At 34.5% G+C, this 26,566-nt stretch overlaps 3 protein-coding genes across 4 annotated transcripts; 1 reads left to right on the forward strand and 2 right to left on the reverse strand.

Annotated features, from left to right (window-relative positions):
- Positions 1 to 8,963: 8,963 nt before the first annotated feature.
- Positions 8,964 to 10,826, forward strand: LOC110905118 (transcription factor MYB17). Of its 2 annotated transcripts, none has more exons than XM_022151002.2 (5): positions 8,964 to 9,146; positions 9,397 to 9,478; positions 9,552 to 9,802; positions 9,934 to 10,063; positions 10,147 to 10,826. In XM_022151002.2, exons 3-5 carry the CDS (start codon positions 9,640 to 9,642, stop codon positions 10,709 to 10,711), a joined length of 858 nt encoding a protein of 285 aa, XP_022006694.1. In that variant the 5' UTR covers positions 8,964 to 9,146; positions 9,397 to 9,478; positions 9,552 to 9,639; the 3' UTR covers positions 10,712 to 10,826. The 2 variants fall into 2 exon arrangements, with proteins under 2 accessions (XP_022006694.1, XP_022006693.1); XM_022151001.2 differs by having other exon boundaries at positions 8,965 to 9,146; positions 9,549 to 9,802.
- Positions 10,827 to 10,907: 81 nt separating this feature from the next.
- On the reverse strand, positions 10,908 to 13,209 carry LOC110905119 (remorin). The gene is made up of 5 exons (XM_022151003.2): positions 11,828 to 13,209; positions 11,672 to 11,722; positions 11,481 to 11,568; positions 11,310 to 11,391; positions 10,908 to 11,208 (listed from the first exon to the last, which is right to left on the reverse strand). The coding sequence occupies exons 1-5, from the start codon at positions 11,979 to 11,981 to the stop codon at positions 11,014 to 11,016; spliced, it is 570 nt and encodes a 189-aa protein (XP_022006695.1). The 5' UTR covers positions 11,982 to 13,209; the 3' UTR covers positions 10,908 to 11,013.
- A 4,648-nt stretch (positions 13,210 to 17,857) lies between these two features.
- On the reverse strand, positions 17,858 to 20,290 carry LOC110905117 (transmembrane ascorbate ferrireductase 1). The gene is made up of 4 exons (XM_022151000.2): positions 20,033 to 20,290; positions 18,817 to 18,865; positions 18,427 to 18,626; positions 17,858 to 18,349 (listed from the first exon to the last, which is right to left on the reverse strand). Exons 1-4 carry the CDS (start codon positions 20,174 to 20,176, stop codon positions 18,050 to 18,052), a joined length of 693 nt encoding a protein of 230 aa, XP_022006692.1. The 5' UTR covers positions 20,177 to 20,290; the 3' UTR covers positions 17,858 to 18,049.
- Between the last annotated feature and the right edge of the window lie 6,276 nt (positions 20,291 to 26,566).

A 26,566-nucleotide genomic window follows, 5' to 3' on the forward strand; every position in this document is an offset into this window, starting at 1 on the left:
TTTCGACCCATTATGGTAGTATAAGCCACTATAATGCGTCGTTTGCGTAAAACTAGGTTCGGATGGTTAACTATGTGCTATGTCAAGTCTTACATGCCCAATTATCCCTAAACATGTTACTAATTCAGATTATATGTCAAAAATATGTTCACATAATCAAAATATGGATTTTAGCTTCAAAAGGGCATTTTGGTCATTTCCTATGGGCATACAAGCTAACTAGCATACGACTAACCAATCCTATGTGATCATAAGGTATAACCTCAGTGGTTATTCCCTATGCAACTATGATCACTAACTAAGCTTGGTCGGATCCTAAAGATCGACCAAACGGGTCGGGTTCGGAAGTATAAGCGGTTGTTTAGACCGCTTACCTTACGACCCTAAACAAGCACTAAACTAATAGTGTCGAGTTAGACATGTCAAAACATGTCTAACCTACTGATTTGGTATCAAAACAAAGTGTTTTGATACTCTAAAGTAGTTCCGTTGCAAAATGCGTGCTAAAACGCATTTTGACCGAAACTTTGACTCGACACTACAACTAGTTAACGTGGTAATCAGCGGTTATAATCACGAAGGATTATAACTATCGTGATTACAATCACGTGTCAAAGTTCAATTGAACCTTGACTTGACCAATTGATGGTCAAAACCGAAAGTCAAACTGTTGGTCAAACTGTTTGACTTTCTGCTTAAACATAAAGAACAAGCATGAAAGAAGACTTACAAAGGGTCCTAGCTATCTTTTCTACAAGAATAAAGTTCCAAGCAGATTAGAAAGCTCCCAAATCAGATAAGAGATGAGAAATGAGAGGAATGAGCAAAGAATTGAGGAGTTTGGCCAACTATTTATACTTGTTGGTGATCAACAAGATCATGACAAGTGGTTTGCTTGGTCATTAAGCATTGAATCACAACCATACATGTGTTAGGAGCAGGTGCAAAGCCTTGGAGAGGTGGTAACTTGGTTACCACACAAAGAAATTGCAAGATTGGCCCCTGAATTTACAAACTGATGCTGAAAACACACTTTCTGCCCAGATGTGATGCTCGCGTAGCGCGAGGGCATAGGCAGGAGGTGCTCGCGCTACGCTACCATGTGTCTGATTCAGCAAAGTTTCAAAAATGGCAGAAATGGTCCCTGCACGTGTTTAAAGCCTTTTTCGATGCGTTTAAACCCCGTTAACCTCATTTCAAGGCTCTAAAATGAAGTTAAAGCATAGGGGACTCAAAACATGCTCAAAAATATCTCGGATGTCGGTTCGTTTGATCGTACAATCGCGTTGTTCGGTTAATTACGACGGAAATCGTAACGAACGCAAAATCGATCCAAATTAAGCGACGAATGGAATTTTTGCATGGAGATCACTAAAATAAAAATATTTTAGTGTGTACAAAAATTTTGGATGTCCAGATGTGGTCAGAATGTAAGATATGCGCGAAAATGCAAACTTACGTCGTTTTTGACACTTTTAGTCCCTGAAAGATCATGTAAGCATGTTTTCGCACACCGAACCACTCAAAGCTTATTTCTAAGCTATGTTTAGGTTATAATGGTATGTTTAACTTATGATCAAGTTCTGGACTGTTCGACACCATACGAATCGGTATAGTTTCGCAGTTTGACGCAAATAGTCTGCGATTGAATAAACTTGTTTTTGCCATACCAAACCTTCCAAAACTTATTTTTAAGTTATGTAAAGGTCATTTAAAGTATGTTAAGCCTATTTCACTATTCCGGAGTGTTTGTTGCGCTAAAACTGATTACGTTTACGCACCAGTGCGCATATAACTTTCCAGAAAGCGATTTAAAGCTCGGAATTGAACAAGAATTGATATGTGCAAAGGATACACATATTTATACAAATCCCAGGTATGAAACACAATGTTTCATAGGTTTGGCATTTGTTTGGTGTTCGTGGTGACACAGGTGTCACATTGATGCTCGTTTTTGTGTGGGTTGAAGGCCTTTATGTTGGGGCCTTCTAGAATCTTGTTGGCTGCTACCACTTACTATGCTTTGTTTTTAATGTTTGCTTTTTTGGATTTTGTTCTTGTGTGTGGGCACTTGTGGGGAATGTTCGTATGCCCCCCTTTTTGCATGAACCGTTTGCAGCTGAGGCCTAGCTCATGTGCTCTGGAGGAATTCAAGCGTTCCCAGTACCATGGGCTTTTGGTCCCTGATTTGTAACCTTGGCTATTGGTTGTAAATCCTATTGAGTGGGGTGTTGTCAATCCTCCTTTGTTGGTAATATAGTCTTTTGACCATGTTTAGTTTATAGTTTTTTTTTACAAGAGAGTTTTTTCAATTTGTAATTGCTCATTGTGGCATTGAATTGTATTTGTCTTTTTGGATTAGTCGACTTTGTCCTTGCCCCACGGCCGGGCTTTTTGACATGGTTTGTTATGTCTATGTACACATATATGTTATTATATATATAAGGTTTAGAACCATTGGGCACGTCTACCACAGTGTATCGCCTTGTTATTGGACTGTGTTTTGGTAGTCTTTAGGTGTTTGAACAATTATAAAGCAAACTATTCATTACCATAAAGTTGGAGTGACACTCCAGTACATGGTCTTTGTTAAAATACACAACAAAAAGAGAGAATTTGTTTCCTCATTGTTAGTTTCACAAAATGGGCACTTAGACCCCGTTTCTTGTTCTCTCATCCCCGCTCCTTAGGGCGACCCTTCATATATAGTACTTTCTAAGTTGCATTAAGTTCCACGTTCTCGGTATCTCTTTTCCCTATAGTGTTTCCAGCTTGCAAGTTTCTTTTCCATTCGCCCACTTGACCATGTAGGGCCCCTCCCATTTGGCCCTAACTTTCCAGTGCTTTCTTGTAGGCTGGCTTCATTGTCCCTCAGGACTAGATCCCCTGTAACCAAGTTTAGCTTCTTCATCCTGGCATTGTGATAAAACACAAATCCAATTTTAAGTTTTTACCATGTTTTGCAATTGATTGGGATCTTACACCAACCACTAGCTCTTCGTGGTTCGACACCCTATTTGCCACTACTAATTTAGGGTACTTAGGAGTATTTATCTTTTATCTTTGATCGGTACTTCGACGTCGATCAGCCGCTAGTATAGGATCGTGAGTGTCGCTCTAGTATATTATCAATGAAGCCCATCAAGATTCAGTTTAGCAACTATGGTTCAGCAGCACGGTAACCAAATTGAAGGTTGCACATTCTTCAAGTTCCCCGTATTTCTGAAACTACTGGCGAACATCGGCGCCATCTAAAGTAATTTGATGCAATATATCGAATGGTTCGGATGAAGATCATTGTTTCTGTGCTACTGTGTCCTTCTTACCAAAGTGTATCATGCTCAACTTACGGGGTGAAGATGCATTGTCTTATGGCGACCTAACATGATTGCGAGGCACATGCACGAGGACGTGCATGAAATGGTGGTGGAAGGGTCACAGACTAAATGTTCGAAGGTCGCTTTGCTAAGGATTGTACTCGAACGTTTGGGTTACTTGTGAGTTTGGGACTTTATCAAGGACACCCTCAGCGGATTAAGAAGGTGTACGTGTCTAGTCGTGTCTACCCGATGAACGCACTACTGGTCGAGAGCTGTTGCCGCTCTCCTGATAAATATGAGGTAGGATGAAACCAATGACCCAGATCAAGAGCACGATGGATTGGCTTATCCTAAACAACCTGGGATGCCACATGAAGATCGAACGGTAACTCCGTGACACATAGCAATTTATGAAAACTAGTTTTATTGATAAGTTGAAACTTGTAGACAACGTTTCAAGCAATCCAATTGTAACTCTTTCTTAGTGAATATTCGGTATTTTAGGATATTTGGATTAACAAAGTCTTCTACTTCTATACAGTGACATAAAAAATTGATATTCTATGTAGCTGTATTTAAATCTCAAAACCCTTGTAAAAAGACATACTAATATATAATATGGGCAAAGTTATTCTATAAATTCTTTTAAATATGAGAATGGTATAAAGACACAATGGATCACAAAATATAGTACAGTTCGAGTAAAATATAACATAATACCGAGAAATATAAAAATGACTCAAATATAAAAAATACACAATGCCAAATAAAAAGACGCAATGATCTAATAAAAAAATCTAAAATTTACAAGCTAAACATCCAAAAGTATAACCTAAAATGACAATGTTTTAAAAACGGGTAAATACCGACCGGTTATACCGGTATTACCGTTTCTATATGTAAATCCGGTACGAAACACCCCGGTAAATAAGTGAAACGGCATAAGGTTTGTACCGGCGGTAAAATCTGATATACCGGTTTGAAATGTAATACCGGTCCCAGCCCATGAATATTTTAGTTTGAGTTGTTACTTATTTTTATTATATATGTTACTTATCTTACGTAATTTTTTATATGTTATGATTATTCGTAACTTAAAGTTCTTATTTAATATTGTATGAAACGAAAATAGTTATCCTCTAGTTGTTGATGATGGCGATAATAATGAATTTCATATTTTATGCGATCGTGAACTTGATGTATTCAACACTCAAATGGCTTAAACATATTGTACACTTTCATTTAAAAGAGCTTTTTGGAAAATTGAATGATTTTCGATTATCTTTTGTATAATTTTTTTTATTATATATTTACTTTTAGATCATATTTTAATATGTAATCATACATTTTTTGATTAACTTTTGAGCTAGTGTTGTAATTTATGAAATTATAGTGTTAGATAGTCAACCCGGTTGAACCGCTCGGTACAACCTGGTTTAACCGGTTGAACCATTTTTTAGTCTAATCCGGTCTGATTTAAAAACCGGCTTTTAAAACATTGCTAAAATGTCATATCATAGAGTTTGATAAGACAATTTCAATGCCGCTTGAATAAGGTCAATTGAAGTTCGTTTGATACCCTTTCTATAACTTACTATTTTTAGGATATGATGTATTTGATCCAAAACCTTGTAATTACTATACTATAACAAATAGGGTAGAAGCTTATGAACAGTAAAGCAATTGGTCATACTAAGATCATCCGTAGTGGGGCGTGATTTAAAAAAAAAAAATTGCAAAAAAAAACGCCCGAAAACGCTCCCACCCCCATTACGGCCGGCGTTTTCCGGCGTTATTTTTGAAAAATTTTGTTGCTGGCGTTTTATTTAAAACGCTCAAATTGCTTTGTATATATTTTGACCCACAAATCACTTTTGAGATGCCTCTGACAACCACTTTTGTCCACCAATGACTTTTGAGATACCCACATGCCTCAATTCCGACACTTCACTTTTCAACCTGACATCCATTTGATTTTTTTTTTTTGCATTAAAAATAATATGGACGTTACTGGAATAATGCCCCACTACGCCGCTTTTGCTATAATGCCCAACGCTGACTAGGATGTCATGTGTTGGATAATGCCCCATGGTGGGCGCATTATTTTTGTTCACCACTACGGGTGGTCTAAGGGTGAAGGGAGTGGTTACCTAATTGTATTAGGTAAACTTCTAATTCACCTAATCACATTGTGTCATGTCAATTCACCTAAAATATTTACCTAATGCTCAATACCGTTAGTGGTGGTTACCTAATGGGATTTAGGTAAACTTTTTATAAAAAAAAAAAGAAAAAATGTATGATTGGTTAAAAAGAAAATATTTAAAAAACATAAGTAACATCACGGTCAGATTAAAAAAAAGTATAGTATTATTTTTTAATTAAAACACTAATTATGATGAAATTATACATCTTTTAGTATTAAATAAATAAATCTTAAACAAATGTTTCTTGAAAATGTAATAATATCGCACTCGTTTTGAATTAAAAAGTAACTAACGTTTATGTGTGCCGTTTTGTTGACAATTATTGGTACCCATCAAGGAATCGATATTAACGTTTTTTCTTTAGTCCACGTTTAGCAGTACCTAAGAGTAGGGACGCAAAAGTCCGAACTACCCCTTCTAGATTCTGATATGACTATGCAAATGGGTGTATCTATTTGCATACTCATTTGCCTATTGACACACAAAAAGGTGTTTTTTGTCTTATATGCTCACCCTGCAGTGTCGAGCTGTGGCCAAAGCGCGGCGTTTTGGTCCGATTAACCAGACAAAGACTGACGGGTGTATGACGGGTCTGTTGACCGGATCAAAACGCCGAGTTTTGGCCGCATTTTGGTCCTGTCAACCAGACAAAAGACTGACACCCGGTCTGGTTGACAGGACCAAAACGCGGCCAAAGCTCGGCGTTTTGGTCCGGTCAACAGATCCGTCAGACACCCGTCAGTCTTTGTCTAATTGATCGGACCAAAACTCAACGCTTTAGCCACAGCTCGACACTGCAGGGTATGCACATAGGAGAAAAAACACATTTTTTTGGATTGTTATCTAGATAGTTTGAGCCATGCAAATATTCTGAATAAGACCCCCACAAACTTGAAACATAAATAGTCTCGAATTTGAATTTCAGATTTCTAATTTCGTACTGAACTAGACCTTATAATTTTTTTTTTTTTTTTTTTTTCATATATGAAGCAATTAACCTTATGTTGGTACTTTAGTGGATTTTGCAATAAGAATTTTGGTCATATACTCATATGATCTTTTATTTGTCTAATTGATAATAGATTTGTTTTTGTTATCCAAAGAAATTCTAATGTTGCCATATTATGAAAATTGAATGAATGTTCAGAGAGTATTTTAAGTTTCTTTTGTAATTAATTTGAATTAAATTAACTCGAATTTGATTCAGATTCTAATGTTCAAATTCAAATCGGGTTTATTGAGTCTATCTCAAATTTGGATCCAACTTCAAATTTAGATAACTCGAGTGGATTAATTTTAAGGAATTGAAACTCAGTTCAATAAACATCACTACTTTTTATAACATCATAAAAATCCCCACAAACTTCACGGTATATAGTTAGACGGATGGAAAAAAAATTGGATTTAAGTTTCCATTCATGAATGAAATGAAGATTATAAAGACGTTGAATTAAATATGTTTTACGCCTCTTTAATTTATGTTGGTCGTTTCTTGCCCACAAGCTCCCTCTAGGCTCCTCCCTCTTGTCCCCACTCTCAACCATCCGCTGGTAAAAAAAATCATATTAACTGTACTCGAGTAAATTATATAAATTATCATTTCTGTGTATATGAAATCTCTGTAATCTCTTAAGTTTACAATCGTTTGAAATATTTATATCTCTGAAACTTGTTATATGAATGATCTAGTTTTAGATGGTCACTAAGGTTTGATTTGGATGGTCTCAAATAAAACTATTTGACCGAAATCGCTTGAAATCAGTTGGAACTAACAAATAACCAACATATTAGTTGAACCAAAAGGCCAGACCAATGTTTTAATTGAAATTCTAATTTCAAACCAATAGAAATAAACTGAGAACATTTTGTCAAAACTGCAAATGATATAAATATTTGAGAATCTATAAAAAAATAGCGTGTACCAATATAAAATATGTTAAGAAAACTAAGAATAATGTAAGCACGTTTACATAACGCTTAAATGAAAAGGTACAACAAATTACCTTATTAAAAGATAACATTCATAAAAAAAAAAATATAATATATTTTCTTCAATAAAATATTCTCACGTGTAAAGTTAACAAAGAAATCACTCATTGAATTTCTATGAGAAATAGACAGGTCATATATAAAAGTTCAAAGTTAAGGTATTTAAGTTTCCATTAAGAAATACTTGTTTATATTTGTAAATTTATATAATGATTAAATACTACAAGAAATATTTTTCATAAACAAACATAATACATTTCAAAAGACGAAGTATCACATCCTTGAAAACCTATGCGTAGCAACATTTAATGATATGACTTGAGAGCAAGACATTATAATTGTAATAAATTAAATAATATTTAAGAGTGTTAAATGTTTGACTATTATTTAACATGACAAGTATAAGAAAACTTAAGAGTAATTAGTATTTATATTTAACCATTTAATAATTATAACATTTTCATTTACCTATTATAAAATTGATTAATAAAATACTTAAAAAAATCTTATAATTATAAATAAGCAACTTTTTTAACAACTTTGTTCACAGGCCGAGCCAACGCCAACTTAAATTTGGCTTCGGTCAAACCCTGAGTTCAACCTAAAACTTTGAATTGGAGTCAGGTTCGACTTTAAAAAGTTAAAATAATAATTACAAAATTAATATAGATGTTTTCTAATATAACATTGAGCTAGTTAGCTGGGCGTGACTAGCTCAGGTCAGCTAGTTTATAAACAGAGTCAATTTCAAACGAGCTTTACAAAAAGATAAAATTACACAAAACAACTATTATTCCCTAAACTGTATGCTATATCTTTCATTTTAAAATCGACTAGATTAATCTTTAACTTGATATTTTGTTATGAGAATCAACCTTTTAAACTAAAACCATTAAGTTTCTTATTTAAATCGTCTCATATGCTAAAGATAACATGCATTTTTTGAAATAGAGTTAAAAGCCAATTTTAGTCCCTGTGGTTTGGACCATTTTATCAGTTTAGTCTAAATGTTTTATTTTTCGCCTATGGGTCCAAAAAGGTTTCACAGTCGCCATTTTACTCCACTGAGTTAATTTCATCCATTTTTTCTGTTAACGAGAAGGGTAATTCAGTCGTTTTATATGGCCGAATTGCCCTTCTAGTTAACAGAGTTACATATAAAATGACCGAATTGTCTTTCTCGTTAACAGAAAAAATAGATGAAGTTAACCAATTGAACTAAAATGTCGATGGTGAAACCTTTTTAGACCCACGGACAAAAAATGAACCATTTGAACTAAATTGACAAAATAATGCAAAAAATAGGAAGTAAAATAACATTTGACTCTTTTGAAATATATAAAGGCTGGCTGGTTTGTAAAATTTTGTCCTACTAAAAACAAGGTATCCTACGTATGTATAATAAGTTGTGTACGCAAACGCTTGTTAAGAGATTTTAAAAGACACGTGGGAGTAATGTTTACGGGAAAAGTCTGAATTTTTTGTCCTGTTCTTTGTTGGGGGGCAGAGAACAGAACTGTAATGTCTTTCTCTTCATAAATCAACAAAACCCAAATCCCTCAACGAAACCCTTCCGATCTCTCTCTGCGAAATCACATCTTCCGTCGTCGGTGCTCGTCATAACTTTCCGGTGAGCACCCATCACCGGAGCTCACATGAGCTTACTACGCCTCTGTACTTTTAAGTTCTACTTGTATCTTTTTTTAGAAATATTATCTTGACTTTTGTGTCAAGACGCCATAACCAGCACGTCTAATTGTTTCAATTATTGTACTTTTTCGGTTGTTTATAGTTTTCATTATGAATTTTCAATCACATTTATCTATCCATCTATCTTTTTACAGTATTTCTGGCGATTTGATGAAATTTTTTCTCTGCAGAAATACAATAGTGCAAATTCATAACAGTAAATGCAAGTCCGGAGGTGCAGATTGTTAAGATTTGCTTGATTGGGTTCCATTAGTAAGATTTTAGTATTATTATTGCTGTTCTTATTATTTATTAGATAATTTAAACCATTAGAAATTTACAGCAGAGGGTACGGGTAACAAGCGGCTACTCAACTCCTTTTGTAAAAAGAAAAATTGCGGTTAAATTTTGTAAAAAAAGAAAAAAGTTTTTGAATGAGAAAGAGGGGAAGAAAAGCGGAGAAAATGGGACGAGCACCATGTTGTAACAAAGGTGAAGTGAAGAAAGGTGCTTGGACTCCTGAAGAAGATAAGATACTTGTTGATTACATCACGAAAAACGGTCATGGCACCTGGCGTTCTTTTCCTAAACTCGCAGGTTTCATTATTATTTCTTAGTTGTCGAATTGCAGATATATGGTTTTATTATATGTTTGATCTAGAAAGATGAATCGCCGCATATTATTTGTAACAGTAATACGTTAAGTTTGTTTGTGCGACGTGGTTTAGGACTACGAAGATGCGGAAAGAGTTGCAGGCTTCGTTGGACGAACTATCTTCGTCCGGATATTAAACGTGGAGCTTTCAGTTTTGAAGAAGAACAAACAATCTTCAATCTGCACAGCTTGCACGGCAACAAGTGATCGATACAAGCCTTTTATTGTAACTTGTGTATTGTCGGTTTATCGGTACAAAGAAACTAAACATTGAATTATGATTCAGGTGGGCAGCCATTGCTTCGCGGTTACCAGGAAGGACCGACAACGAGATAAAGAATTTCTGGAACTCTCATCTAAGAAAGCGGATCCCCAAGTCAGCAGATGCGAAACACGCCTTCGTCGTCCCACCTACTCGCCACATGGCAGAGTTGGAGACCACCGCAGTGGAGAATCAGAACGAGGTCAGGTTGTCGATGGATCCCATGCTTCTTAGTCCAGCTGGATTAAGTGACGGCAATAACATCTTACATGAATGGAGTTCTTGCGATGGAGATGCGTTTCAGAAACATATGAATTTTGACAAGGTGGCGTGTGAAGTCCCAACTCTTGGAGCGATGAAGTTCGAATCCGAATCTGTTGTTACGGTGCCGCATTTGGCGGTTACATCCACTAGTGAATCGTGTGATCAGGGTGTCATCAAGGGGCATATTCGAGTGAAGGAGGAAGCAGAGGAGATTGTAAATGCTTGTGAGTCGCAGAACTCGTTTGAAGGAGATAATTCGTCGGATATAACGTTGGATCTGCTGCTCGATTTTCCTAGCGATGGCGAGTATTTGCAGTACGAATAAGGTGAGTCGCGTAATAACATAACTCTTGCCATGACAAGTATTAATGGTGTTTAAATTAGAACAGATATTTAAAACATTATGGAATAAAGTTGTAACTTGCAAACTTGTTTTTTTTTTTTTTTTTTTTTTTTTTTTTTTTTTTTTTTTTTTTTTTATAAATGGCTAGCATAGTTATATAATAATATACATACACATATGCACACGAAATAATGAATAAAATCATACACCATAAGAATAGAAAACACACTTCAAGAAATGAATAAAATCAAACAAATGCAAATTCGGTGACAAACAATGTAGCTCTAAAACCATCCGAGGAGTTTCTTTGGCGTTTCGCCAGTAGCCCGACACTTAGCTGCGATTTCTTCTGCTTTGAGAAGATCTTCTCCGCGTTTGGCTTCCGTGAGTGCCCTCTTTTCTTCTGCTTTTTTGTGGATTAGAGCAATCTTGTTCTTCATCTTTTCAATATATTTCGCCTTCTTTTTCTCCAGATCCTCCTGTTTAACCAATTTCAAAGGCTTATTAGATCTGATTTCATATTTTTATTCCTTTAGTAAGTGATTGAACAGTTGATAAAGTATTCATGATGCTTATTTACCTCAATCTTTTTCAACTCGGCTTCTAGATCGGCTTTCTTGCTGTTTTCCCATGCTCCAATGGAAGATAGCTTCTGTTGAGCTCTATTCAATCATGTTATATCAGTTAGTTTCATTCATAAAAATTTAATAACTAAAAACCACAAATCGTTTTCGGGTTATGAAAATCTTACTTGTTCTCAGCTTTAGATTTCTCGCTTTCTTCCCATGCTTTAATAAGTGCGTCTTTCTTCTCGGTTGCTACTTTAGCAAGAACATCATCTAAACAAACAAACAAACATATTAATCTTCTTTCATTGTTAAACAATAACTCAAAACCAAATTATTTTTAGTTGAATTTAGATTGCTTAGATAGTTAGATTACCTCTGTTAACAGAACCATCTACAGGCTTCTCCTCACAAACTTCTGCTGCTTCTGTCATTATATTAAACAGTTAAGACTTAGAGACATAAATATTCGTTAACCTTTAAACTTTTATAAGGATTAATACTAATAAAGGGGGTTTTGAGATAAGTTTACTTTCAACGATGACGAGAGCTTTAGTATCGTCAACGGGCTTTTCGTCATGAACGATAGGCTCGACAGGGACGATGGCTTTCTCGTCCTCCTTGACGGGAGTCTCCTGCTGGCACTCGGGTTCTGCTTCCACCTTCTTGGTATCTTCGGCGGCCATATCTTGTTGAATTTAGGAGGATAATCTTTTAAGGAATGTGGAAACAAATGACTCAAGGTGTAGGTTGGAAGAACAAAGAGTGTGATACTTATATAGATTGCTGGATTTATATATATTATGAATAGAGCTGGCATAACCTACCATTAACAGACTGTTGCTTCTTTTGTTTTCCTATAATTTTTTTTTTTCAAATTAAAGATTTTGTATAAAGAGGACGAAGAGCCGTTGGCTTTTTTTTTTTTAAATAAAAAAAAGCAGCATGCCCTTTTTCTTGCTTTTTCTTTTTCCTTTCTTTTTTCATTAACTAATACAAAGCCATAGATATTTATGCATAAAAACATGCACAAATCCATAGATATTTATGTATAAAAACATGCAATATATAACATATATAAGTATAAGTAAATAATAAATGGGCAATTATAGAGGAAAAACCCGTTTAAGTTTAAAAAAACTCAAGAAACTTAATGAATGGATCACATATTGCCATGTGTTACAACTTTTTTTCTCTTGTATCAGCTTTGTCAGAAGAGAGAAAGTTGATATGTTACATCTCTTTCGCCTGTTACGTAAACGTAACATCACATGTTACATTTTTTTGTTTTCAATAGCAAAGTTCGCAAGTTTTATGAAGCGTAATATTTTTGAACTTAGATTTTACGAATTTTCAATGTGTAGTGCATGTAAAAAAAATGTTACATGTTTTATAGAAAAAAATTAGTGTAACAGACAAACCTCTTACATGTCAACGTGTCAGTCAGAAAAGTGAAAAAACAAAAAACTGTTACGTGTATTTTTGGTCAGTCTGTTATATGGTAAAAAAAGTTGCTTTATGAAACATTTAGTTTCAACCATAGATTTTTTTTGATGAAGGGTGGAGATTAAGTTTTCAAAGTTTTCTTAACTTAACAGAGTTTTCTAGATATCCTTTTCAAATAAATAATTTCATAATAGTATATAATATAGGTCAAATAATAGATAACAATCTATTTAGTTCATTTGTTTGCGTAATTACTAATTAGTGATTACTTATCTACGGGGTATGGAATTGCTGTAAAGCAGCGTAGTTTATGCAATACAGAGGATCATGTCACAACTCCCAAGCCAAAAGTTTGGTTGGTGAGTTGTCTACTCTTAATCATGTAAACACAGCTTGTTATTTAATTTTATTATTGTTATATTATATAACTAAACTTTAACGTACCACCAACACAACACGTCTCATTTTGAAACATCATTTATCGTGATTATTGCGTTGTCTTAATTTATATAGTACTAACCGGTGGAGAAAATATGGTTTAAAGGTGTTCAAGAATTTATAGAATAGCTTGTAATAATTATTGTTGTGTTCTTTACGTTTTCCCTAAGTATAAATGTTTAGGGTTGCATGAGATCAGCTGGTGTTTACATCCATCACATGTTGCGGGTTAAAGTTTCATAAAATGGACATTAGATGAATTTTAAGAGTAGATTTTGTGAGGTGCGTTTTCACATTTCAAAAAAGAAGAAGAAATCAACTTCATAATGATCCAAGAAACACCACTTGAGTTTTAGAACACCAAGAAGTAATAGCTGTGTTGTATGCTAATTCAATTTTAGAACATTTGATGGTTACGAATAAAGATCAATACTCAACATATATGTGTATACACATTAATTGTGGTACTTTTCTGGTATCTAACTCAGTTGACCAACGTTTTTTCAACTTTAACCAAAGATGATAATTTAGAAATTATATGGTGACTTAGTGAACATCCTTTAAGTTGAGCTAGATAATGTCAGCCTTTACCAAAACTGATTTAGTATAAATGTCAAAAAGCCGACTTAGTTAATAAATAGGGAAAATCATGAAAATGGCCTTTGAGCAGTCAAATTTACAAAATTAGCCCACTGTATTGGCTCAGGGACCCTCTTTACGGAAAAACATGGCACTGAAACGTCTCTAAAAAGCCTCTTCAAACCAACCAACCACGCTCCGCCATGTGTCAAAAAATGATTGTAGAGGCTTAGAGCCGTTTCAGCCTGTATATTCATTTTTTTGACACACGGCGGAGCGTGGTTGGTTGGTTTGAAGTTTGAAGAGATTTTTTAGAGACGTTTCAGTGTCATGTTTTTCCATGAAGAGGCTCCCTAAGCCGCTACAGTGGGCTAGTTTTGCAAATTTGATTGGTCAAAGGTCATTTTTGTGATTTTCCCAAAATAATATCATCTTATAAATGTTGGTATTTTTCTAAACGTAATTAAAACTTCATTTTAATCCATTGAGTTGTGTTCATTCAATGAGTTTGGAATTTGGTTTAGTTTACAAGAGTTTGCACTTAGGACCTTCTAACCCCTAACTTGAGTAAACTCTTTGGTCTCGTTTAGGTCCGTGTTTAGAGTAACGTTATAATCATCAAAATTGGTTTTTATTAGAGATGAGCTTGGTACCGAAGGGAAGTAAATTAACTTAAACGTAATGTGTAAGACTGTAAGCTTGTAATTTTGTTAGAATATACTGGATCATAGAGGCAAGAGGCCTTTTGCCCAATGACATTGGTGAACTTCAATCAAGTGACGAGGTTGGTATTTAGGCAGTGGCGAATCTTGAGATTTCCGACTGGAGGGGGGGGGGGGGGGTGAGGGGGGGCAAAACGTATATACCAAAAAGTTTCTACAGAACCGGGGGGTCGAAAACGTATATATCCAAAAATTTCTATACGAAAACTACATACATAATACTATTGACCGAAAAGTTCAGGAGTCCCCCGGACGCCCCTTCTAACCTTCGCCCTATATTTAGGTGATGTTAAGTGGTGTAAAATTAGGAAATGTGTATAGTATTACAAAAATAACATTTATGAATTATAGAAAAGCAATTGCATAAAATAAATGGCATGAATAAGGAATAACTATCACCAACTCAGCATAAAATAAATGGCATGAATAAGGAATAACTATCACCAACTCATAAGACAACGATTCCAAGGAAACACAGAGATGCAGATTCTTTTTCAAGCGACTAATTGTATTAAGAAGCACTTCAGCTATTGGTTGCTTTACATTTCTAACCCTGAATTTCTTTTCTTTGCCAATTACAATCCATCCTTAAACCAATCAATTCTATATATGATACTTCTTTGACTTAGATATTATGAAGATTACTTTATTCAAATAATACCCTCTCATAATCGGGAATTACTTAAGAATCGTAGGTAAATGTGCAACAATTTGCGTTGCAACGCCCTTTTGAATAGCAAAACCATGATGGAAACAACATTTCAGAAATACCATATATTTGTTCCAGCATAAATATACTATTGAATTTAAAATAACCATTAACTGTTTATGGTCGGGATACTACTTAATTGGTTTTTCGTAAAGGATGTGATTTGTATGTCATTAAAACTATTTACACACGCTAAAAATTGTTATATGTTGTAGCATGTGTTGCTTGATATTGTTATCGTGTTATATCAATCAATTGTAGTGGCGTGCAAATCAATTTTTTTCATGATTTTCTTTAACTTGTACCATGATATACTTGATCTACAAACATCGGTGGGATATGTCAACAATTGTAGAATTTTGAAAAAAAAAAAGAAACACATACGCTATGCGGTAGATTACACACCCGACAATCAAGGTGAAAGAAACATAAACTAGAGTTAAGCACAACGTTGAATTTAAGAGGTCATATGTTTTGCAAACGAGAAAGCTTGCTACTGTCTAAGCAAAAGGACAGTTACATTTGGTTGTTTGAACTTTTCCAACCTCTCATGAGCGCATCAATCAGAGTTTTTGTCATTTAGATCGTGATATTAGGAAGTTATTTTTAGTTATGTAACATTTAGTTTCTTTTATAGAGGAACCCACTTTTCTAATGCATATGTGTTAGAATAGAAAAATCAGGAAACATAAATGTTTGCTGTCAATTTGACATAATACGATAGATGAGGGTCTATGTGGCACAATTATGAACAAGAGATTCTCTAGTGGAATATGCAACTTGAAATCAATGGGCGCGTTGACAGATAGGATTTTGAAATCATTGGCGCTGTGTTTCTTCAACAGAGTTGCCAACTTATTTAACATCATGTTGATCCATGTCAACACTAGAATTTGTCTTGATTTGCTTAATAGGATGACAAGTGGTTCGAAAAACAAGTACTAAAAAATTGGATTAGATACATAAACACGAACATGACACGCTTATTCGAGAACTGATACGAATATAAGGCTGATAGTATAAAGCCCCTCACGCCACGTAGGTGACACGTAATCGAGGGGCAGGGGGAGACCCACATAGAGTGGGTCAGGATTCCCGGACCCCAATGTTTTAAAAAATTAGCAGATCTGGTGTATTAATTTTATAAGGACCCTATAAATACAATTAGGTAGACACAATAGAAAGGGAAGAAAAACTGGTGTATTGGTAAACCCTTTTTTGTTTACCAACAAGAGGTTATCGGTTCAATCTTTGTATAGCCTGTTTTTTCAGTTTTTTTAATTAAATTTAAACCTCGCGCTGACCCGACCCAAACAAGGACTGACCCGAAAATTTTGTTATACAAATTTTGAAAATCAAAACAAATGGACCCCATTGGAAAAAAAAAAAATCCTGGGTCCATCACTGTTGAATGGCGTTATTGTTAACTTGCACGGTGTGGAATAAAACCCTTTAAAGCCCCCATTTACTATATATAAAAAAAGAAAAAAAAAGAAAAAAAAGAGAAAAGAAATCTGACTGGCTATTACTCTCTCTCATCTTTCACGCCCGCTAGCCCAATGGTGAATGCATGCCAAAGCGCCCCCTTTGGCGGCAGGGAAATGGGGGAGGCGCGCTATAGGGTGTCAAACTTGCTGAGTTAGCAAGGGGCGGTATTCAACAAGATTTTATATTTTATGTTTTTTTTTTATAATGATATAATTGCACATATATAGCAATAATAAAAATTATTTTTATTTAAAACAATCACGCTTAAAGTTTTAAATTAAACTATAAAACCTTAACACTTATTTCCATGGCCTGCCCTGGGGTGGGCGGGGAGACCACCGGCCAGGGCCCGATATTTTGAAGGGCACGTTATTTTATGAAAAAAGCCCAATATGTTTATGTGAAATATTTTTTAATAGGGTATACCCGTACAAACACCAACATTGGCTCACTTACAAAACGATTCTTATGGTTTATAGATTAGTTTTTAGCACATTGGCATTAGGTTTAGACTTTTAGAGAGCTCAATACCCAATTTCGTTAAGGTCTAAGGGCACGTTTTTTCGAGCTCGAACATGGTATACAAATTCTCAGGGCCGGCCCTGCTTATTTGTCTTTTAAATTTTAATTTTTGTATATGATACTCGATTACTTTGGTTTGTGACATACAACACATTCTTTAAAGAAACTACAAAAATATATAGGTTAAACGGGTTACGCTAGGGATGCCCTTGGTTACTTGGTACCAACCGGTACCGAAAATCCCCAAAAGTGGGTACTTGTATCGAATATACCCGGTACGGTACCGGTACCAGTATTTAAGGGTAAAAACCGGTACCATTTGCTCATCCCTAGGTTACACCATGCAACATGTAACCCGTCTAGGTGAACATGTCTGGGTTTGGCCCAAATTTTTACACCTTGATTCCAGAACAAGAAGAATAGATCCAATTTTTTGTTTTGGACAAACAACAGATAATCATCACACAAGGATGTGAGTTATGACATATATATACAGGTTCATAACTACGGACAGATGATCATCACACCAGCATATGACTGATACAGGATCATATCTTTATATGACCTCAAGTAGCCAACTGTATCATTAAACACTGAACAAAACTTATAATTTTAGAGATCATGACTAGCCTTAAACAAAACCCATCACGGAAGCATATTAAATGTTTCAAGATCATTAACTTAATGTTTAAGAAGGGAAAATTCAATATTTCACACTTTGCAATACTAAATAAGTTTGTCTAGTTTTATAAGACAACATACATAACATAATATATGCGATCGTCATATATATGTTCAAATAATACAACAACAAGCTGAGCTGGAACTACAAATAACTGTAATTCACAACTTATATAGCAGAATAGCTGTGGTTATCTTCCTCAGGGCCACGGGAAAGTGCAGTCAGCAGTACAAACGTGCCATATAATATCGCAACAATGGCAGTGAAATTGACCAGAAAAGCCTCAGAACCATACTTATCGAGCCCTGAATTCTCCAAAAACGTTAATTTTTCAAGAAACCCGAGTGCTGAATTTGCAACAACCAAAATGTACAAAAACATCCCAAACAACACGTGCCATGGAAGTGACTCTCTTCTTAAATCAGCCGTTCCACCCGGGTAGAAAAACACCAAAAACCCGTAAATCCACTGCCAAAATGCACTCTACATATTAGTCTTACAGTACGAAAATTGTAATAGCAAATATCGGGTAAATGACAGATTACCTGAATGCCATAAAGAGAAATAAGCCCGATACCAAGCCAGGAATGTAAACTGTATAGATTTGCAATACCACTTTCATTGTGGTTCTTGAACGCCATATAAATCCCAATAATACCAAGTACGAGGGCAATAGCGTGTAGAATAAGATGGATAAGCTTCTTCTCGGCTTTCTTGAAAGGAAGAGCCTTATAACTTATAATCGCTGCAAGATACAAAAATAAAGGCGAAAATTAATTCACTACCTAGACAATCATCAAAAATCCGAAGAAGGATTTGTCTTTTGAGTCAAAATACCCCTAGCTAGTTCTTCCGGCCACGACGTTTGAATATTAAGTATGAATCATAGTAAAAATATTTCATGGAATCCATAAAATGAGAACGAATAATGTTACCTTCACCGCCCATAATAACCAAACCGATAAGCATCAGAACTGGATGGACCTGGTAGGTATGTAACAAAAGACACAACAAATTAATCACATATTTGGAGACCTCAAATTTCAGATAGACAAGACAAGCAATTAATCAACAAGATCTTTAAAACACACAATTAAATATAGACAATGATAGGGTAGGTGGTGAACAACTGGTGCCAAATTCCAAAATTTATCTTATACAAATCTTGAATGCACCATAGTACTTGAAGGTTGGGTTTGCCATTAATATCCACCAAACTTCAAGTGACAAGATTAACAAATGTTGGGGAAATTTCAATTTGCCGGATGATCAGAGAGGCGTGTAAATCACTCTCAGATCAAATTATTTCGGTGGTTCACCCGAAAAATTCAATCGGATACAACACTGATTTTATGAGAAATTGAACCAGGGTATGTTGGTGTGTGTGAATTTTCGAACCAGGAAGAAGAATGTAATCAAACTGTCTACCATTAGGCAGTTACCTCTATTTTCCAGACAAAAAATTGCCAAAAACTGCCATTTTTCATCATTTCAAAAATGTGACAAATTCCAGAAAATAAAATTTTCTGATGCAGTTTCATTAAGGCAATTTAATGCTCCGCCCCTTGGACCCCGCCAGGGGCTGCCGCTCCTTGGACCCTGCTCCCAGGGGTGCTGCCCCCTTGGAACCCCCGTAGAGTACGGGCTTCGCCCGTACACTTCGAATTATAATAACTCAAACAAGCGTGCACTCCCGCACCTCCTAACTTGCTTGATGTGTAGTATAATTCGCTTTGATCACCAAGTCAATCCCCGATTACACTAAAATATCTAACAACAAAGCCTAACGGAATTTCAAACATAAAGGTATAATAGGTCCTTCACAATTTTCTGTTATTAATCCATTAAGTTCAATTTTTCTATAATAAGTATCTATCAACTATTGATGATATAAATATGCAAATGAAACCCACATGCGCATTTAAAATGCTCCCAAATTAACAGACTGAAAGTAACAGAATCAAAGATAACTAAAATTCATGCAAAAAGTCAACAGTTTGACGATGAGATGCGATGAAAATTGAAGCCCTAAAATTCACATTTTTTCAACAATAGACAGTAAAACAAACCAGTTCCGTGTCGTAAGAGAGCAAAACATAAAAATTAAACCTTAAAATGACACAAAACGCAAATAGATAAGAAACAACGTACGTTGAAGATGAGATTCTTGTTATCAGATGACCAAGCTAAACCGCCTCTGAAAGAGATGTTCCAAACCAGAACCATAACCGCACCGGCGACACCCAGCACGTGCACCACATACGACAGGTGCAACGCCTTCATTTGCAGCGCCATATCTTCTTCTTCTTCTTCAAGCTTCTCTCAGTTTCTTCTTACTTCTGTTTGGGCTTTTTAATGGATGGATAAAGTACGCGATATATTGAAGATTTTCAAAAAATAAATATTAAATTATCGTGATCCGTTGGATGACAGGAGATCAAAGATTCATGGCTGACCGTTGGATTATGGAAATGTCGACGTGGCGTATAGGGGTAGGTAGGAGATGGATGTCCACGTGGTCTAGAGTTCTACGATTATCGTGTCGACTTTTACGCCGGCTGCTTTACCTACCAATCTTATTCGATTTTACACCTGATGAGTATTATAAGACGTGAATATATTCTTGCATTTTTTAAATTAAATAGTCAACTAAATATTTAATCTATATACTATGTAATAAAAGAAATAATTATGAAGACACTTATCATCATATTAGGCCATATTTTATAGATAAGTATTATTTTAATTTAATATTTTCTAATTAATTATAGATAATCCACCTACTAAATATTATTTAGTTTAATTTCTTATAGATAATTATTATTTAGTTTAATCTCCTTCTCATTTATAATATTATTTATTTAACAAATAGAGTAAATTACGATTTGGGCCCCTGTGGTTATATCAATTTTACGTTTTTAGCCCAAAAAGAATTTTTAACATCTGAGCCCCCAACGTCTTTTTTTTTCTAATCTTTTTGGCTCCTAACGTCTTTTTTTTTCTAACCCTTTTGGCCCCTAACATTTAATGGATGTGGTTAGTGTTAGAGGCCAAAATGGTTAGAAAAAAAGATGTTGGGGGCTCAGATGTTAAAAAATTCTTTTTTGGCTAAAAGGGTAAAAGTGATATAACCACATGGGCCAAAATCGTAATTTACTCTAACTAATATTATTTATCATTTATAAATTTACGGAGTTTTAAATAATGGGTTAAATTTATTGAGACTTCGTTAACAAATTTTGCTACAACAAAATAATCTATTTATATCAATCTAAATTTTTATCTATACTATACTATATAATAAAACATTAATGTGTGACACATGTCGTCATTGTAGGTATTTATTTTATGATTTTCTCGCCTCACTTCCAAACTTATCTTATATTAATTAAATAAATAAATGAATAATGAGCTAATATTAAATTTTATCCTACTTTAAATTTCGAATACCTTTCTTCTATTTTTCTAATAAAATGTTATCCGAAATTGTAAATTGTTAATTTAAAACATTTTAAATAAAACAAATTATTTATCACGAAAACCAAACTTTGTATTAATATATTAAATATTTTTATTTTCACTATACAAAATTACATTTACTAACTTTTTTATTATTTGGTATATAAAATTACATTTATTTAACTCGTGTAATAAATGAGGTTTTTTAAAGATGTATTATTTTATTATATTTGGTAAACAATATTACATTTATTCAACCCGTGTAATACATGTGGTTTTAAAAATAAAAATTTTTTTATTTGGTATATAAAATTATATTAATTCAACCCGTACAATATGGTTTTTATATATATAACTTTTTATTATTTAATATATAAAATTATATTCATTCAACCTGTGCAATAAAAGAAGTTTTTAAAGATATAATGTTTTATTATGTAGTATATAAATTTATTTACTCAACCCGTGTAATACACGGGGTTATAACCTAGTGAATGTATAAATCATACGAGTACTGAAAATATTAATTTGATTATAACTTATCGAGTTTTATAAATTATGAAATTTGCCGTTAAATTTATAATTATACGAATAATATAAAAATACTTAAATGTGTTTTATCTATTACACTCTTTGTTAAAAAAAAAAAAAGAAAATGCACTAAACCTATTACACTCTTTGTAAAAAAAAAATGAAATGCACTAAGTTAAGATATGTGTTCAAACCTAGGCAAGAAGTGTAATCTTGGTGTAAAATAGAGTAGGAGTAATATTTGCAATTGAAAAAAAAGTTAATTAAAGTATTTAAACTTTTAAGTTTTTATTTGTAATAAATATATGGCCATATTTGATCCAACAACCAACTTATAATTTTTTTTTTTTTTTTTTGTAATAAATATGTACCCATACTTGATCAGACAACCAACTCAAAATTGGTTATATATGTAGCAAACTCAAATACAAATTTTAGTGATCAATCAAATGATTTTGATTAAACCTGAAACCATTATCAATAAGGGGGGATGGAGCGTTCTCGGGTAGTTATGTCGGTAGTTATGTCAGGTACCCACTACCCGATCTGGAAAGCCACCGTCAACGGTTCTGGTAGTGAAATCGGGTTGCGAAAACATGAGACGGTGACCGATCTAGGTTGTCTCTTTAGGGTTTGCCTTTTTATAGATTTTAGGTACACATAACAAATGACCATATGACCTTTTTTTTGTGTGAATGCCCCTATAAAGTGATGTGGGTTAAAATGTTTACATGTGAAAATTGACATGTGGTGTATGTGTAAAAATAATGTTGAGAAGATAAGATATTATTTTGTCATCAATTATGACCAGCGCTTTATTCCAATTCGAGATCTATATCAGTGATAGCAATGAATGTGGAGAAAATATCTTCTTGTCTAACCCTTGGCTTTTTCTTTCTAAAGTTGCATGAATTATCTCATCATTCCTTCAAACCACATGAACGTAAATTACGGGTTACTCTTAATGTGAACAATAACAGGTATCACAAACAATCAACAAGAATACCCAACCCTAAGTTTATTAACCCAAAGATATACTCTGTTACACGATTGTAGATACAAGAAGACAATGAACAATCTACCGAACACACTCTCAGCACTCAGAGATTATCAATACGATAATCTCTCATACGAACTACACAGATTTATTCTACAACCTTTGATTCAACGAGAATCAAAGTAAATGAAACCCTAATTCGCCTAGAGAGAAGAGAGAAAGGAAGACTCTGGACACACTTCTTGAATGATTGAAAACCATCGCCAAAATATCTGAATATATTGTTTTATTATTATCTCTGTGAATGAGCCCTGTTATGCGACTGTCTTAAAAGTCCATCAACAAGCCCAGCCCAGCTTCTCATCAACAAGCCCAGCAGCCCAGCTTCTCATATGATAAAACCAATACTCGACCCAAGCACATGTTGCAAAAGACAATGACAGAAATAATAAAACAAAAACATAAATATTAAGCAGCTAGATATTAAATTGCAAAGATAAAAAAAACACAAATATTACCTTTTGTATTTTTTACACCCCGCCTCAATTTAATATCCAAAAAAAATCAACCAGATGCATTTTTGAACACAATTCAATATGCTGTCCAACTAGAAGTCCTTTTATCAACAAATTCGCTAGCTGATCGGCTGACTGAACTCCTCCAACACTTATAACACCTTTTGAAATTAATTCTCTCAAGAAAAACAAATCGATTTCAAAATGTTTAGTGCGATCATGAAATACCGGATTAACTGCTATGGACAAAGCAGCATTGTTATCACAATACAACTGAACTGGCAACTTAACTGATACATTTAACTCAAGTAGCAGATTTCTTAGCCACACAACCTCACACGCTGCTGCACACATAGACCTGTATTCAGCCTCGGCTGATGATCTAGAAACAGTAGCCTGCTTCTTACTTTTCCAAGAAACTAACGAATTTCCCAAAAAAATACAAAAACCAGTAACAGACCTTCTAGACTCAAGACATTTTGCCCAGTCTGAGTCTGCATAAGCAACTAAGTCAAAAGATGAGCCCTTACTGAACAACACTCCTTTTCCAGGAGACCGTTTTAAATATCGCAACAGCCTGAAAGCTATCTTTAAATGACCCTGAGACGGACAATGCATGTATTGACTCAAAAAATGAACAGTGTATGATATGTCTGGCCTAGTATGTGCAAGATAAATTAGCTTGCCCACTAGTTTTTGATACCCTGTTATACTATCCACAACATCACTGTTATTTTTGCACAACTCAGTAGCTACACTATTCTGTTCAATTGGATTATTTACTGGTTTGCATGCACTCATGCCATACTCAGCCAATAACTCTAAACAATATTTCTGTTGTGACAAATAGGCTCCTTTTTCAGACTTAATCACTTCTATTCCAAGGAAATATTTTAACTCTCCCAAATCTTTAATAAAAAAACTTGGTTTTAAGCCATTGTTTAACAAGCTCTATTTCCTTATGCGAATTACCAGTAATTACGATATCATCAACATATACAAGCAAATAAACAACACCTTGACCAACTTGGTAAAACAAAGAGTAATCACATTTACTTTGAATAAATCCTAATTCACACAACACATTTACCAGTTTTTGATTCCACATTCTAGGCGCTTGTTTTAAGTCGTATAGTGATTTTTTAAGTTTACATACCCTTTTTTCATCTTTAGAAAAATAACCATCAGGTAAAGCCAGATACACATCTTCATGTAATTGACCATAAAGGAAAGCATTATTGACATCTAGTTGAAACAAATTCCAACCACGTTCAACAGCAATAGATATATAGAGAAAGTATAATGTACATCAGGGCTTAACCTACATTAACATACATGACAAAAAATATAACGTGCGTTATTATCATAGAAGGTGCGTGATTATAGTCTCATGCGTGATTATGTGGTCCCATGCATGATTATGTGGTCCCATGTGTGATTATGTGGTCCCATGCGTGATTATACCCCTGATCCAACGGTTACCATTGTCTCCTACGTTATGTATGATAAGGCTTTTTGTATGTCAACCTTACTCTATACATCTAACTGTAACCAGTTTAACAACTGGTGAAAACATTTCATCAAAATCTATCCCTTGTTTCTGGCTATAACCTTTAGCCACTAGTCTGGCCTTATATCTTTCTATTTCACCAGTGGACTTGTATTTGATTTTAAAGATCCACTTACAACCTACTACAGACCTACCAGGAGGCAGGTCCACAAGATCCCAGGCATCATTCCGACGAAGAGCTTCAATCTCTTCATTCATGGCAGATATCCAATTGGGATCATCACAAGCCTCACTAAAATTCTTTGGCTCATAGCTTTTATCTAGAACTGAAACAAAACACTTATGTTCTAATGACAAATTTGAGTAGTTTACTACTTCTAACCCATATTTGACTTTACCTTCAACTATGAAGTCACTAAGATTTCTAGGTAATGTAGAACTCCTCACAGATCTCCTGAGTTGGCTTTGGTTACCTAATTCCTCACTCGTATTTCCCTCAGAAATATTTTGTTCTTCAGAAATGGGTATCACAGGATCATTCCTATTAGATACATGTTCCCTCACACTGGGCTGCTTATTAGAAGCCCTGCCAACAGTATCAGTATCCTTATCATCTAAATCAGACGATTCATGTGTCCCCATCTCATTTGGTTCCTTTCCTTCATCATTGGGAGTTTTAAGTTGTTGTGCTTCTGTGTTCTCATATGTGTCAAAAAAATTCAAATTGTTTATATCACTAAAAACATCTTCATTATCTTGCTGAAAAACATTTCTATCTTTAAACGGAAACACTGTTTCAAAAAACTTAACATCTCTGGAATAAAATACAGTTTTATTGTCTAAACTGTACATTTTATAACCCTTTTTCTCATTGGAGTACCCAATGAAAACACATTTCTCAGCACGACTGCTGAGTTTATCACTATCATTTAACACAGTAGAGAAACACAAACAGCCAAACAACTTTAAGTGATTTAGGAAAGGTTCAAACCATACACCAACTCAGAGGGAGTTCTACCACCTAGCACCGAAGACGGAGTCCTATTAATCAAATAAGCAGCGGTTAATACACATTCAGACCAAAACCTAATAGGTAAAAAACTTTGGAATAATAATGCTCTAGCAACATTCAACAAATGTCTATGCTTCCTTCGACTATTCCATTCTGTTGGGGTGTGTACGTACAAGTAGTTTGATGAAGTATACCTCTTTGTCTACAAAATAAGTTCCTTTGGGTATTTATAAACTCAGTTCCGTTACCACTTCGAAAACATTTAATATTTCTTTTAAACTGAGTTTTAACCACATTTACAAAATCAACAACATTTTCAAAAACCTCATGTTTGGTTTTCATTAAACACACCCACACAGCCCTTGAGTAATCATCAACAATTATTAGGAAGAACCTATGCCATTCCCTACTAGCAACCTTGTAAGGACCCAATACATCTAAGTGTACAAGTTCCCCTAAACTTCTAGACTTGTGATTACTCAAAGGAAAAGGTTCCCTGTGTTGTTTGGCTCTTTGACAAACCTCACAAGGGAGCATAGAATCTGACATTCCTAAGTTCAACTTATTTTTAAAGACTTTTATAGCATGATCAGATGGATGCCCCAATTATTTTTAACCTGTAATGCTAACTGCATTGCATTAGACCAAATCATGTAATTTT

The sequence above is a fragment of the Helianthus annuus genome, chromosome 14 (assembly GCF_002127325.2).
Source record: "Helianthus annuus cultivar XRQ/B chromosome 14, HanXRQr2.0-SUNRISE, whole genome shotgun sequence".
In the NCBI taxonomy this organism is placed as follows: Eukaryota; Viridiplantae; Streptophyta; class Magnoliopsida; order Asterales; family Asteraceae; genus Helianthus; species Helianthus annuus.